Source organism: Akebia trifoliata, chromosome 16, assembly GCF_017979445.1.
Source record: "Akebia trifoliata isolate Shusen 1 chromosome 16, ASM1797944v1, whole genome shotgun sequence".
Taxonomy (NCBI): domain Eukaryota; kingdom Viridiplantae; phylum Streptophyta; class Magnoliopsida; order Ranunculales; family Lardizabalaceae; genus Akebia; species Akebia trifoliata.
In genome coordinates this window covers 23136403-23149083 of record NC_141390.1, presented here as the reverse complement: position 1 = coordinate 23149083, position 12681 = coordinate 23136403, and the positions used below count along the sequence as shown (strand labels likewise).

Genomic DNA, 12681 nt, shown 5'->3' with positions numbered 1-12681 from the left:
GGGATGGATACGAAATTAAATTTTGGAAACCTTAGTGTCCTTTGTCTATTATTACGCTTTGATGCATGCGGTTTGTAGGTAGTTTTTCGGCTACCCATTCTTCAAACCTTGATGGACACCGAAGTGCACACATCTTAGGTTGGTGAATGGGGTGGATGTTCTCCTCCCAGCCACCCAAAATAGCGATCTCGGGGGCTTGAGAGTACCGGCATCCGGGGTTAGAAATTTAAAGAGGAGGGGGGGTGGCTTATGCATAGGGGTTGATTGCATGTGCATGTGCGTGCATTTTTTTTTAAAATGTATCCATCCTTACATCCCTTGTCCAAAAATAAAAATAAAGTAAAATGTACATGTAAATAAATATTACAACCATTCCCATATGAAACTTGTAAAATAAAAAGGAAAGAAAGAAACAAGGCAAACGTTAGTAGATAAACCAAAAGAAAACGAACAAAAAGAACAAACATTTTTTTATTTTTTGAAATAACCGAATCAAAAGAGGGTCGGACCCACTAGTCTTGTATCCCCAGTGGAGTCGCCAAGCTGTGGACACGGGATTTTAAATATTCTTCAAACATCCCTCCACTTTGGGGTGTTTTGGAGTCGCCACCATTCAAATGGGTAAAGGAGTGTGAATGGTCACCCGGATTTGTATTTTTGAAAAATCATATCATTTTGCCATTTTTTTTGTTGACTCTCGCAAGATAAGGTGTATGGTCCAACCTTTGATTCGAAGGTAAGGGGTGGTCCATTTATGGAGTAGGGAAGGTGTTAGGCACCCTACTCCACCCACGTAATGTGGTAACCTCGGATTCGGTTTTTTGAAAATAAAAAGAAAATGAAAATGAGGAAGAAAGAAAATCGATATGTGCCCTCAAACATGAGGGACTTTCAATGTTGGATTCAATCATTAAGGGCACCCTTATATAGAAGGGGCCCTTTTGTGATTTAACCCATGGTGGTGTGTGCAAATGTGTGGGAAAGGGGAAAGTAGAAGAGGGGATGTGGAGGGGGTGTTCCTTTTGTTGAACCCACCTTGTCCTCGAGTTGATCTTCAAATGTGCTTCCCTTGAGTTGACTTGGACTTGCTTGAAGTTGTGGAAGATTGAGTGGAGTTGAGAGTGAGGTGTTGAGAGTAGAGTGTTGAGATGAGATGAGAGAGGGTTGAGTGTAGTGAAGAGAGTAAAGTAGAGAGTTGTAGTGTTTTGAGGATTTTTATAAAAATTTCATTAGTTAGTGTAGGAGGAGAATGGAGGGGTTTTTATAGAAGTTGGGAGGTATTTTAGGGGTATAATAGTGTGAGGGTTTAGAATAGTGGATAATGGCATGGGTTTTAGAGGAAAAGGGTATGAAATTTGAGATGAAAATGAGGGTATTTTTGTAATGATGGAAATGGGTTGTATTTTAACCCAAATGGTTTGGATCTTACCCAAATCCATTTGGGTAGAGTGTTTGGTGGGGTGAGATGAGTGATGGTTGATGGGAGGAGTGGTGGTGTAAGGGAGTTGTTTGGAGAAGGAGTGTTGAGATGGTTGAAGAAGTATGGTGTTTGATTTGGAGAGATAAGTGGTGATTGATTTGATTTTGAGAGGATTGAAGGGATGATGACATGTGGCAAATGGAGAGATGGAGAGTTGTTGAGGTGATTGGTGATGTTAGATGATTAGAGAGAAGAGTATGGGAGGTATGGGTTGAGGTGATTTTATGGGAGTATTTTAAGGGAAGGTGATGGTTGAGGTGTGGGAGATATGGGTTGTGATGTGGGTGATGATAGTGTTAGAGTATGTAGGGTATGGGTTGAGTTGTTGGTTGTTGATGATGAGAGGATGGGGAATAGGTTAGGGTGTGTAGGGTATGGGTGGTGGTATTGGTGGTTGATGATGAGAGGATGGGGAATAGATTAGGTTAGGGTAAGGTTATGGGTTGAGTTGATTAGATGAGGGAGGTGGAAGAAGATGATGACATGTGTCATCTCTTGGTGATTGGTTTGATGTGATGATGATGGGTTGGATTGGATTTGGGTAGTGAAGTGGGCTTTGGGCTTTAGTGGTAGATTGGGTAGGGTTTTGGGCTTAGGTGATGGATTTGGGTTGGGTTGTAGAAGAGTGTTGAGTTGGGTTTATGTTGGATTGGGCTTAAGTTGGATTGGGTTTAAGTTGAATGGTTGGGTTGATTTTAAGGATGTATGAGAGTGGTGAGGTGTGCGGGTCCATGGGCCACGTAAATGGCCTCGAATTTTTATTAATTGAAACGTATTGGATTTTGTGTAGGTTTGGGCTTCAGGGCCCATTCCAATTTTCGATTTTTTTGGGGGCATCTTACGTCGAGGGCCCGCTCAAATTCGGGTGTCTACAGTGCTCATGGATTGTTCTAAAGCAACAATGAATTTCTCAGCCACTAAAAGGACTCATGGGAAGGCTAAAGCCCAGATTAAACAAATACATGATTGTTCTGACAAACACATAAAGATGATCTAAAAGATCCTCTATTGCCTTGTCAACTTTTTAAATGCTAGATAAATTAGATGAAAAATAATTTACAAGCGACACATTTAATATTGTGATGAAATTAACCAAACTTAGTTTTTCAACAAAAACTTTAGAATCTAAACATACTTACTTAAATTCTCAAGTCTATAGTAACAAAATTAATCTTCAAAGTCAGAAGAACTGTCATCGTCTTCATCCGACATAGCGTAAGTAGATGCATAGTTGGGATCGTTATCAACTTCATGTGATGAAATCCTTAAAACTTGTCTACACATTCTTGATACCTTAGCTCGTAACCTCATAACTGCCGCATGGAGTGAATATAGGTTATGACGCGGCATCGAAATCGCACGTCTTTTTGGGATAGGTAATTGCACAAGTTTGGATTCTTTAATCAATTTCTTTGAATCCCTCACAAGTAGAATCCATTCGCGTTCCAGCATGTGCTTTCTATATGCATCTCCTGTCCGAAATCCACGACGCATATTCTCATCGTGATTCATTGCAGCTTCTAAATAGGAATAAAATTTGGATTCTTTCCCTGAATAAGATTATATAATGAAGGTGAAGTCTATAACTATTAATGGAACTATTAAGTGCATTTACATTGATATTTAATACTTACAAAATGACATTTAATTCCTCATGAATGCTCATGTCACCATATTTTCTTTTGCCCACCTAACTCCCTGCACAGAAATTAATCAATTTATCACTTTATTTATTAGGGTCAATAAATGCAGATTAACACTCCTACATACATAATATCCACATGTCTCAAAAGGTGGATACTATGTTTAAGGTTGATTGGACGTGAACTAATAGTTTCAAATAATAGATATTACTTACCAAACTTCATTTAACTCATCATGAATGATTGTGTCACCATGCAATTATATTATACTATTTAATTTTGTCGACACAACTCCTTACGAAATTTTATGTATAATCTATAATTTTAATAGGGTCAATAAACGTAGATTAGGATTTCTACCTTAAACGTGAAGACCATAACTTTGCATTTTCCAACATCGATCTTCCCAACCACCCAATTGGTTATGACTTCCAAATCTTTAATTCATGCACGACTACATTGTCGATAACAATGTAATGAACAAAAATAAGAACAAACAACTTTTAAGGTAATGCCATCTGTATAACCACCTCAAGAATAGTCCGCAACCTGAAGTTGGACATATCTTCCTACAAAGAGTGATGTGTAAAACAATCATCAATCTTAATAATTGAATGTTTCCAAATTAAGTTAAAAATAGATAAATGGGATATAATAGTACCTGATTGAAATTAAATTCTAATCCGCGGCTTGCGTAATCAATATATTTTAAAATAAACATTCCACAATCCCATGTATTGGTTTGTTTGGGAATGTTCTTACGATCGTAACAAGGCGAATGTGGGATGTCAATTTTCGCTGACCCCATCTGCTCGAGTACTATCGGGAAAAATTCTTTCTACGCATTAACAAATTATAATGTGATAAGCACTTGTGGAATTCCTTACTAAATTAGCGTAATAATTATTAAATAACTTATCAATACATACCAATGCTTTAATTTCAACTTTATAGACTGACATACAGTCCTTAGAGAGGGAATCCAAAAATTCTAATTTCTTATTTTTTATGTCCAATATTGCAACGGCCCAATGAGCGTGTGCGTGAATGGAAAAAAATACCTAGTGATTAATAACAATGTGAGAATGAGAGGTAATTTAACAACAAAATAAATATACGGAGGCACGAGACAAGAAAAAAAATAAATCTTATCACAAGATGTTATATGATATTTAAGATAGTCAGATCTGGTAAACGCTTTCAGGTTTTTATTTAATTGGAATTTTTCGCCCGACACACTCTCAAAATTATTCAACAAGACCTTACCCACTGACCAGCTAGAGTAATCTTCTTGAGCTTCCTTAAGTAATACCTACACCGATTAATGAAAAAAAATTTATAAAGATATACACATCTAACTTAAAGATATGTAAATGATGTGTCTATATCAATTGGACGTACAATATACATTGGACTAAAGAAATGACATTTGAGAAAATGATCTGGATGTTGCAATTCTCTCCTTTTAAGAAATTTACAATATCCATCGATTATCTGTGTGGCAACAAAGTCAGAGAAATATTTAATCATTCTAGAATTCTCAAAAAAATTAAAATTAAAATATGAAAAAATGTTACCTGATCGTCCAACCACCCAACCCCCCTAAGTGAATCAATAGATGCGCTCGAAATATAATACCCGTCTTCCAAATTTATATCAACGTGATGTGAATTTATCAACGTTAATTCTTCGTTGGTAAAGGGGCGCTTAGGATCATGAAAATAATTACGAGCGCATCTCTACAAATTAGTACGTAAAATAATTACATATCATTCATAATAATATTAGAACAAACATAATCAAAATGAAATATGAAACATGCATACATCCCACTTCAACTCTTTGCATATCTTCTTCTTTTTTCGTATATCTAAGGGTGCATAGGGTGGCTTCAAATATACTGAAGGTTTCACATCTCTTTTAGACTTCACAGGGTTCATGGAATACCCACCCTCCTACAACAAATGACAACATTGCATAAATTACTCGTATTCGTATGGTACTTCACACCTTTAAAATATGAAGTTAACAATTACGTATGAATAACGAACTGATTGTATTTAAATTGACCATGATATAACATTTCAAATAATATATTTTTTAAAATTTATACATCTTATTCGCTAAAGAAATCAATTAATACGAGGATTAAAAATTTCATTTCATCCTAACAATTTCAACGACATGCAATAAAAAATTGTATGTGCATAGATACACATTTCAAATCAAAGAAATTGATTGAAAATCTTACAACATAATAAATATACCGGATAAATCCCAAGAGGGGATATTGTAAGACAAACGACCACACACCTTTTGATCAAAATCAGATGAATTCCCCCTAGCTAGAATGTTGTTGTCTTCAGACTCTAGCTTTATAAGAGGAGATGAGGATTCAGCCTATAAAAAATAAAAGTTAGACAGGTATTATTGAAGATGCGTTTATTATATAGATAACAATTTCCTAACAAAAAATATATAAGTCTAAAAATTAGACAAAACATGAAGTCGAATGTGAGTGATTTTTTCTACATTAAAATTTTAAATATTAAGTATATACATACCTTATCAGCGTCGAATTTGAATTCTGAATTTTGTTCATTATTGAGATAATTACTTTTCAAAATATTAGGCGAACTACGTCCGTTATCAACTTTAGTAGACAGCTGAATAAGAAGAATAGAAAATGATCATAAAAATCAACTCACATGAAATATTTATTGAACATTTTAAATATTGTTCATGCAAGGTACCTTGTATTTTGTGGAGGAAGAGAATGATACTTCAGGTGAATGGTTCATTGGCATTGTTTCAGATGTCTTTTTAGCATCGATTCCAATTTCTTCTTCGTGAAGTGGATACTCATTTGTGCAAGTATTCGTTGAGGGGGATGCCTTGTGTATACCAAAAGGAACACTAGAGCCCATTGTCGGAGGCGATGACTTAGGTATACCTAAAGGATCGTCTAAGCCCTTGGTAGGGGTCGATGCCTTAGGCATATCTGAAGGATCGACAGAGGTGTTGGTATGGGGAGATGACTTGGTTTTCGAAGGTGCAAAGTCCGAGGCTTTATCGAATTTAACGTTATACTGTTTGATATTAAAACAAACATTCATAATGATTTCTAAGTGGATGTAACCTATTATGTGGATTTATCACATATAGTAGAGAAACAATACCTTAGGGCCAGATTCATTATATGACTTCAAACATTTGATGTCCTTTTTCAATTCTTGGATAACTTTAGACTGATCTTTCAACTTCTGTTCCATCACCGTCATTTTCTTCTTCAACTTATCAACCTCCTCTAAGTTTTTCCTTTTAGACCGAACACCATTTTCCTCTTTCCTCTTATAACCCTTACAAAATGGAGCAAGAACAGCCTCACAAAGTTCATGATCGGTCAATTTCAACTTATTGATAATCTGTTAAAGATGATACATGCATATAAAAAAATTTGTATTAGATGGAGGTATATATATATATACGATTGAAATCGTAGTTCAATAATTCATACCGTGCAATTGACAAACTTATCGACGTAAAATTGTCGTTCCTCATTTAAATAATAAGGATACTTCAGGTACCTTGGAAAATGATTGGCAAATATGCGGGGGGCTATTACAGGTATATGTTCGAATGCCCATACCTACAAGTGCATAAGAATACAGGACGAGTGCTTAAATAAACATCAATAGTTTATAAAACTAGTACTTCGAAGTAAGATTAAATTAATAACTCAAATTTTTCTTTACCTACCTGAAGCACCAATGCACAACCATAGAAATGTACATGTTTACCAGTTTCCTTAAACTTCGTCGCACAGATGCGTAAAGACTTTAAAAGGTGGTTGTGTACTAATCTGCCCCATGGGATTCTATTGAAGATCTCATCGCACCATATCATACTTAAAAGTTCTTTATTTATCTTCAGTCTGTCCTTAGGAAGTAAAAATGTAATAACTATGTATAATAAAAATATTCTTTTAAATTCAATAATATTTTCATTTTTTAAGACTGTATTAAGTATAGTCTCAAAAGAATCTAAGGTTATCTCTGTTGGCACGTCAAAGTACTTATTCCAAAATAATTGTACACAAAGCTCGTCTTTCTTTGAGAGAGAACCGATTCCATCACTACTATACAAACCTCCCAAAGCTAATATCAATGCAACCTCACCTTCTGAAATAGAAATATCTTTAATTCCAAATGAAAAATAACCATTTTTAGGATTAAATTTCTCTATGAGAAGAAAAATCAAATTGCTACACATTGGGACGCGTGGCATAGATAGTAGTGGAGCAAAACAAGTAGAATTTAAACATGTCTTCTGCTCAAATGTTAAATTTGAGAAGAATTGTGAAAATCTTTCCGCGTTACACACAACACGTGCCTGCAAAATATATATTGCTATGTCATCGTATTTTTAAAATGTAAAAAAATATGATACTTAATGTCATAAAAAGAGGATAACATACCATGTCAACGTAGATGAAAGACTATTTCCAATACGATTGACCTAACGTAGACCCATTCAAAATAATTAATTAATTTCATAAGCAATACAATATAATATCAGAATGATACTTTTGACATTATATCAGAATGTATTGTATATAATGTCGGAAGGAACCTTCTGACGTGAGATAAAAAAAACATTTGACATTAAATTCATAACAAAAATAAATTATATCAAAATGATTCTCTATGTACAATTTACATTTGACTAAAATAGTTATGATCTAATGTCAGAAGGATCCTTCTGACATTGACTAAAATAGTTCTGATCTAATGTCAAAAGGCTTCTCCTGACATTGGTTAAAATAGTTCTGATCTAATGTCAGAAGGCTCCTTCTGACATTGAGTAAAATAGTTCTGATCTAATGTCAAAAGGAGCCTTTTGACATTGACTATAATAGTTCTGATCTCCTTCTGACTTTTACTAAAATAGTTTTGATCTAATGTCAAAAGGAACTTTCTGACATTGAGTCAAATAGTTCTGATCTAATGTCAAAATGTGCCTTTTGACATTGACTAAAATAGTTCTGATCTTATGTCAAAAAGCACCTTTTGACATTGACTAAAATAGTTTTGATCTTATGTCAAAAAACACCTTGTTACAGTCCTTTCATTATCCTGAAAATATCATGGTTTAATGATATGAGGACTACATCTTTTTTCCCCTAAACGTAATTAAATTCATCAATAATAAACTTTCACTATGAATAATTTGCATTCCATTTGTAGAAACAAAAAAATTATAAATTAAAATCAAATAAAATTGTCATCTTGAAGTATTCAATTTTTCCAAGGTTCCTGTTGAAAGAGATTTAACAACAAGCAAATAATGACAATATTTAATAAAAAGTCAAAAAAGAATTTGGACAAAATATTATGGAAAGTTTAGGGTTCGAATACTCCAAAACACAAACACAAACACTTTCGATTCAAATTTCTCAAAATCTCCACAACGGAGAGAGATAGAAAGAGACTTGAATCGAAATTATTTTAACAATCTCCACAACAAAGAAAGACAAATCTGGAGAAACTTGCAAGTTTCTCACGTTCTCCACAATGGAAAGAGATAGAGAGAGGGAGAGAGAAACTTGCAATATTTTCTACATCTCCCCAACGGAGAATCTCCACAACAAAGAAAGATAAATACAGAGAAAGTTGCAAGTTTCTCACGTTCTCACAACGGAGAGAGAGAGAGAGAGAGAGAGAGAGAGAGAGAGGAGAGAGAGGGTAACTTACAATGTTTTCAAGATCTCCCCAATGGAGAGAGAGAGAGAGAGAGGGATGGAGGTGGCACTCTTCGTCTTGGACTTGTTGCAGAACAAGGAAACCCTTTCAACTGAAATTACAGACATTTTTATGAAAAAGGCGAGGATAAAATGGTAATTTCAGTCAAAATTAACAAAATGGCATTTTCGAAATAAAAAAATAATGGATTACTGTTTTTACCGTTTTGATAAAATAAATTAATTCCGAAAACGGTAAATTTACCGTTTTCGAAATTAATTGCTACAGTGTACCGTTTTGGTAAATATTTTCCAAAACTGTACCGTTTTGATAATTTTTCCTAATTATTATACTCCTACCCAATCCTACCCGGCTAAATACCTTGAGGGGTAGATACTATCTCAAGAGAGGTTGATCCTAGCTAGGTAGGATCACTCCCGTCTAAGGACAGGAGGTCAGGAAGTCCCAGGGTGGTCTAATTCAAAATACCTTGACAACTATAGTACCATGAGGAGTGTGGGACACTTTGAGAGCGGGGTACAATCTAGTTGAGGTAACTCTTTAGTTGGCTAAATACCATGAGAGTGACAAACCACCCGAGAGAGGTTGATCCCAACTCTAGGCAACCAACAAATAAATCACTCAGAATTGTGATATAGTTATCTATATAAATTACCTTCGAAAACATTGAAAATTATCACCACATAAGTCTTCCTTTTATTTTATTTTATTCCAACTCCCAATTTTCTTACATATTATAGTTTTCATGGATTATTTACTTTCTTGGCTTCAGCGTTCACGAACTTTTCATGTCCAACGGATAATAATGATGAATAAGAACTTCAGGAGGAACCCGAAAGTTGGGAGGATGCCACTTACGGATAAAGACTTAGTTTAGTTTATATTTGTCTTTGTATCAGTCAGCCATTAGTACCCAATCTGATGGTTAATGAATTATTGCTGTTTCAATGTAATTTCTTTTTATAATGAAAAGGGTGATTTAGACATGACCCTTTATATTGTGCTAAATATTAAAGATACCCCCCTATGTTTTGAAAATGATGACATGCATCCCTTGACCTCAGTCTTCTACATAGACTAAGGGGGAAAGACTCAAATGCCCCCATCTTCAACCTCTAGTCAAAAATCCAAAATTTTCTTCTAAAAACCATCATCTATCTTCAGTCTCTTTGGAAAATTTTTTTTTAACCCTCATCAACTATCTTAAGATTTTATCTATTGATAAAATACAAGTTTTTAGCGACACATTTTCCACGACGGCCAAACTAGGCACCACTATTGAATATTGCGTGTGAAAACTAACGGATTTTTGTAAAAACACGCTCTCCCTGTCAACGAAATTTCGTGAAGATACTCTCTCTCTCTCTCTAACAATCTCTTCTCATCTCCTTTACAGTTAGGGTTTTGATTTAATGGCGGAAACTCCCCTTTCTAACAGGTCTCTCTCTCTCTCTCTCTCTCTCTCTCTCTCTCTCTCTCGATATCATAATGTTGAAAAACAATGGCAGATTTTCACATTCTCTGAAGTTTGGAGAATCCACATCGCAGATTTCGTAGCTCTTTGAGCTCGGCCGAACGAGGTATGATTCTTATAACAAGATTTTTAGGGTTCTTTTCTCCCATCGAATTCGATGGATTTATGGTTTAGAATTAAGCTTTTGTCCTTCATCTTTGTATTGTCTAATGGTCTCTGATTGTACACGAAATTCACCCAGAAACAACAACGTAAAGTGCTTCCTTAGCACAGCATTTGTTTCATGTAGCTTGGTATATGTCTAGTGGATTGTTGATCACAGTCTACCAACAACATCGCCATAAATAGGTGCACATTCGGCTATGAGACCCATCATTGGAGGTCCCTCATTAGAAAGACTGATCATTTGAAGGTGCACATAGGAGATCCCTTAAGTATAGAATTGACTCACCCAATACATGATTCATAAACTTTTCTGATTGGCCTGATATAACTTCCTGATTTTGCTGAAAGGATAAAATGGTTCAAGTTTGGGCTACAGGAATAACTAGTTGTATGATCCTCAGTGCCACTTGCTACATATGTGCCATGTGTAGCTATTCCATTGGTCGCACACTACCCTTATGTTCCACCTTATTTCTAACTATAGATTATTTTGATACCTTACATCCAAAAGTAGAGCTTGCATTCGATTGCTTAACAGACGATGGAGTATTTAGATATTTTGGCCTTTTAAATTGTAGTCTTGATTATGAACTGTCTAACAAAGGCATAGATTTATCCATGTCTAATACATTAAATTTAGAAAACCTGAATGGGACAGGCTATATCAGATGGAAGCTGCATTTATTGCAGGTGGGTAATGTATTGCTAGAAATTCTTAGGGTCACATTCTATAGGCTACGACTTTCTTCTTTGGAAAGGCAACTAACAATGATGAAAAATTCAAAGCCCTCATGGAGGTTTTGAAGTTTGCAAATTGGATGGCCAAAATGTAGTTTTCGACATGGATTGGTCTTCGTTGGGCAGACACCCCCCCCCCCCTTTTTTTGCAAGGTATAAAGTTTATTAACTGAAAAAATAAAGACGATGATCGAGGTGAACATCACAGTAAAAAGGAGAACCAAAAAGACTACTAATTAGCCCCTCTAGCCAACATATAGCATCCCATCTAAAAAATTAGATAGTTGAGCATGAGACTAGGCAATCATGCATCGAATCTTAGTCTAACACGAGTTTTTGTTAGCAGGGTCATGCTTTTTATAACAATTTGTATATTAGATGACATCGTGCACATTTTCTTGAAAGGAAGCAAGTTAGTGCTTAGGAATTGGTAAATGAATTATTTCTATACTTTACATTTTTGTAGGCAGCATGTTTCATTTTCTAATTCCATGTGATTTGTTATATTAAACTCAACTTGGTTACACAGGTGCGTTTCATTTAGATTGTGATGGTCCTGGATATGTCCATGATTACCTGCAACTTGTAGTGGGTTTTTAGGTTGTAAAAGTTTCTGTATCTAATCGCATACCAGTGCCTGAGTTGGCATTGACTCATTTTGGGTGATACAAGATGGTTTACAGGCTTTATGTTAGCCTCTATGTTGTAGCAAGGTATTGTCTGTTTATATGCTTGCGGTAAAGACTTGACACTTATATATTAAAGGAAATTCTTGTCTAAGAGAATAACTGTCAATATAAAAATAGAGAGAATAAATTTAATTTTTAGATTTTATTGGAATCTCCAAATCAGTTCTTGATTAACATCTCTTGTCTACTTTAACCCGATCCATGTTGAACTTTAATACAACTAATGTTCACTTTGTTCTTTCATCAATGTTGCCTTGCTTCAGGAGTAGGAACGGATGGAAAGTCAAGAACACTAGGAAACAAGACAATCGCAACTCATGGCTGAGCAAGCCCAACAGAAATGTGAAGGGGGAATGGATGCAGCAGCTGCTGCTTAGTTATTTCTATCTGTGTTTGCAGATGATCTTCAACCATGGATGGTTTGGGGCTACTATGTTTTTCCTATGATGTATGGGCAAAATGCCATAGCCATCAATGAATTTCTTGATGACAGATGGAACAATGTAAGATCTCCTCGTAGTTTCACAATTATTATTTGTTTTCTTGGTTGAATGCTAGCATCTACATTATTTATGAAACATTTCTTCATATAAAATGGTTGTTGGTTGCTGTAGTATACTCTATATGAAATATTCTTGTATTATGTTCTACTTTAGCACTCCTACGTTAATCTCGAATCTAAACTTTCTATCTCATTATGTATTAAAATTAGAGTAGGCCTAGCTTGACT

At 35.1% G+C, this 12681-nt stretch overlaps 1 protein-coding gene and 1 long non-coding RNA gene across 5 annotated transcripts; both read right to left on the bottom strand.

The window, feature by feature from the left end:
* Positions 1–2949: 2949 nt before the first annotated feature.
* Positions 2950–3576, bottom strand: LOC147382928 (uncharacterized). Its single transcript, XR_015173414.1, has 3 exons — positions 3484–3576; positions 3115–3178; positions 2950–3030 (listed from the first exon to the last, which is right to left on the bottom strand). It is a non-coding gene; the product is annotated as an uncharacterized LOC147382928 (long non-coding RNA).
* A 343-nt stretch (positions 3577–3919) lies between these two features.
* LOC147382927 (uncharacterized) lies at positions 3920–8958 on the bottom strand. 4 transcript variants are annotated; one of them, XM_086426985.1, is made up of 12 exons: positions 8877–8958; positions 7601–7641; positions 6883–7515; positions 6641–6772; positions 6303–6548; positions 5877–6212; positions 5688–5789; positions 5437–5523; positions 4950–5078; positions 4701–4862; positions 4053–4435; positions 3920–3961 (listed from the first exon to the last, which is right to left on the bottom strand). In XM_086426985.1, the coding sequence occupies exons 2-11, from the start codon at positions 7601–7603 to the stop codon at positions 4130–4132; spliced, it is 2136 nt and encodes a 711-aa protein (XP_086283111.1). In that variant the 5' UTR covers positions 7604–7641; positions 8877–8958; the 3' UTR covers positions 3920–3961; positions 4053–4129. The 4 variants fall into 4 exon arrangements, with proteins under 4 accessions (XP_086283111.1, XP_086283114.1, XP_086283112.1 ...); XM_086426988.1 differs by lacking the exon at positions 8877–8958 and having other exon boundaries at positions 6711–6772; positions 7601–8362; XM_086426986.1 differs by lacking the exons at positions 4950–5078; positions 8877–8958 and having other exon boundaries at positions 7601–8362.
* Positions 8959–12681: the final 3723 nt, after the last annotated feature.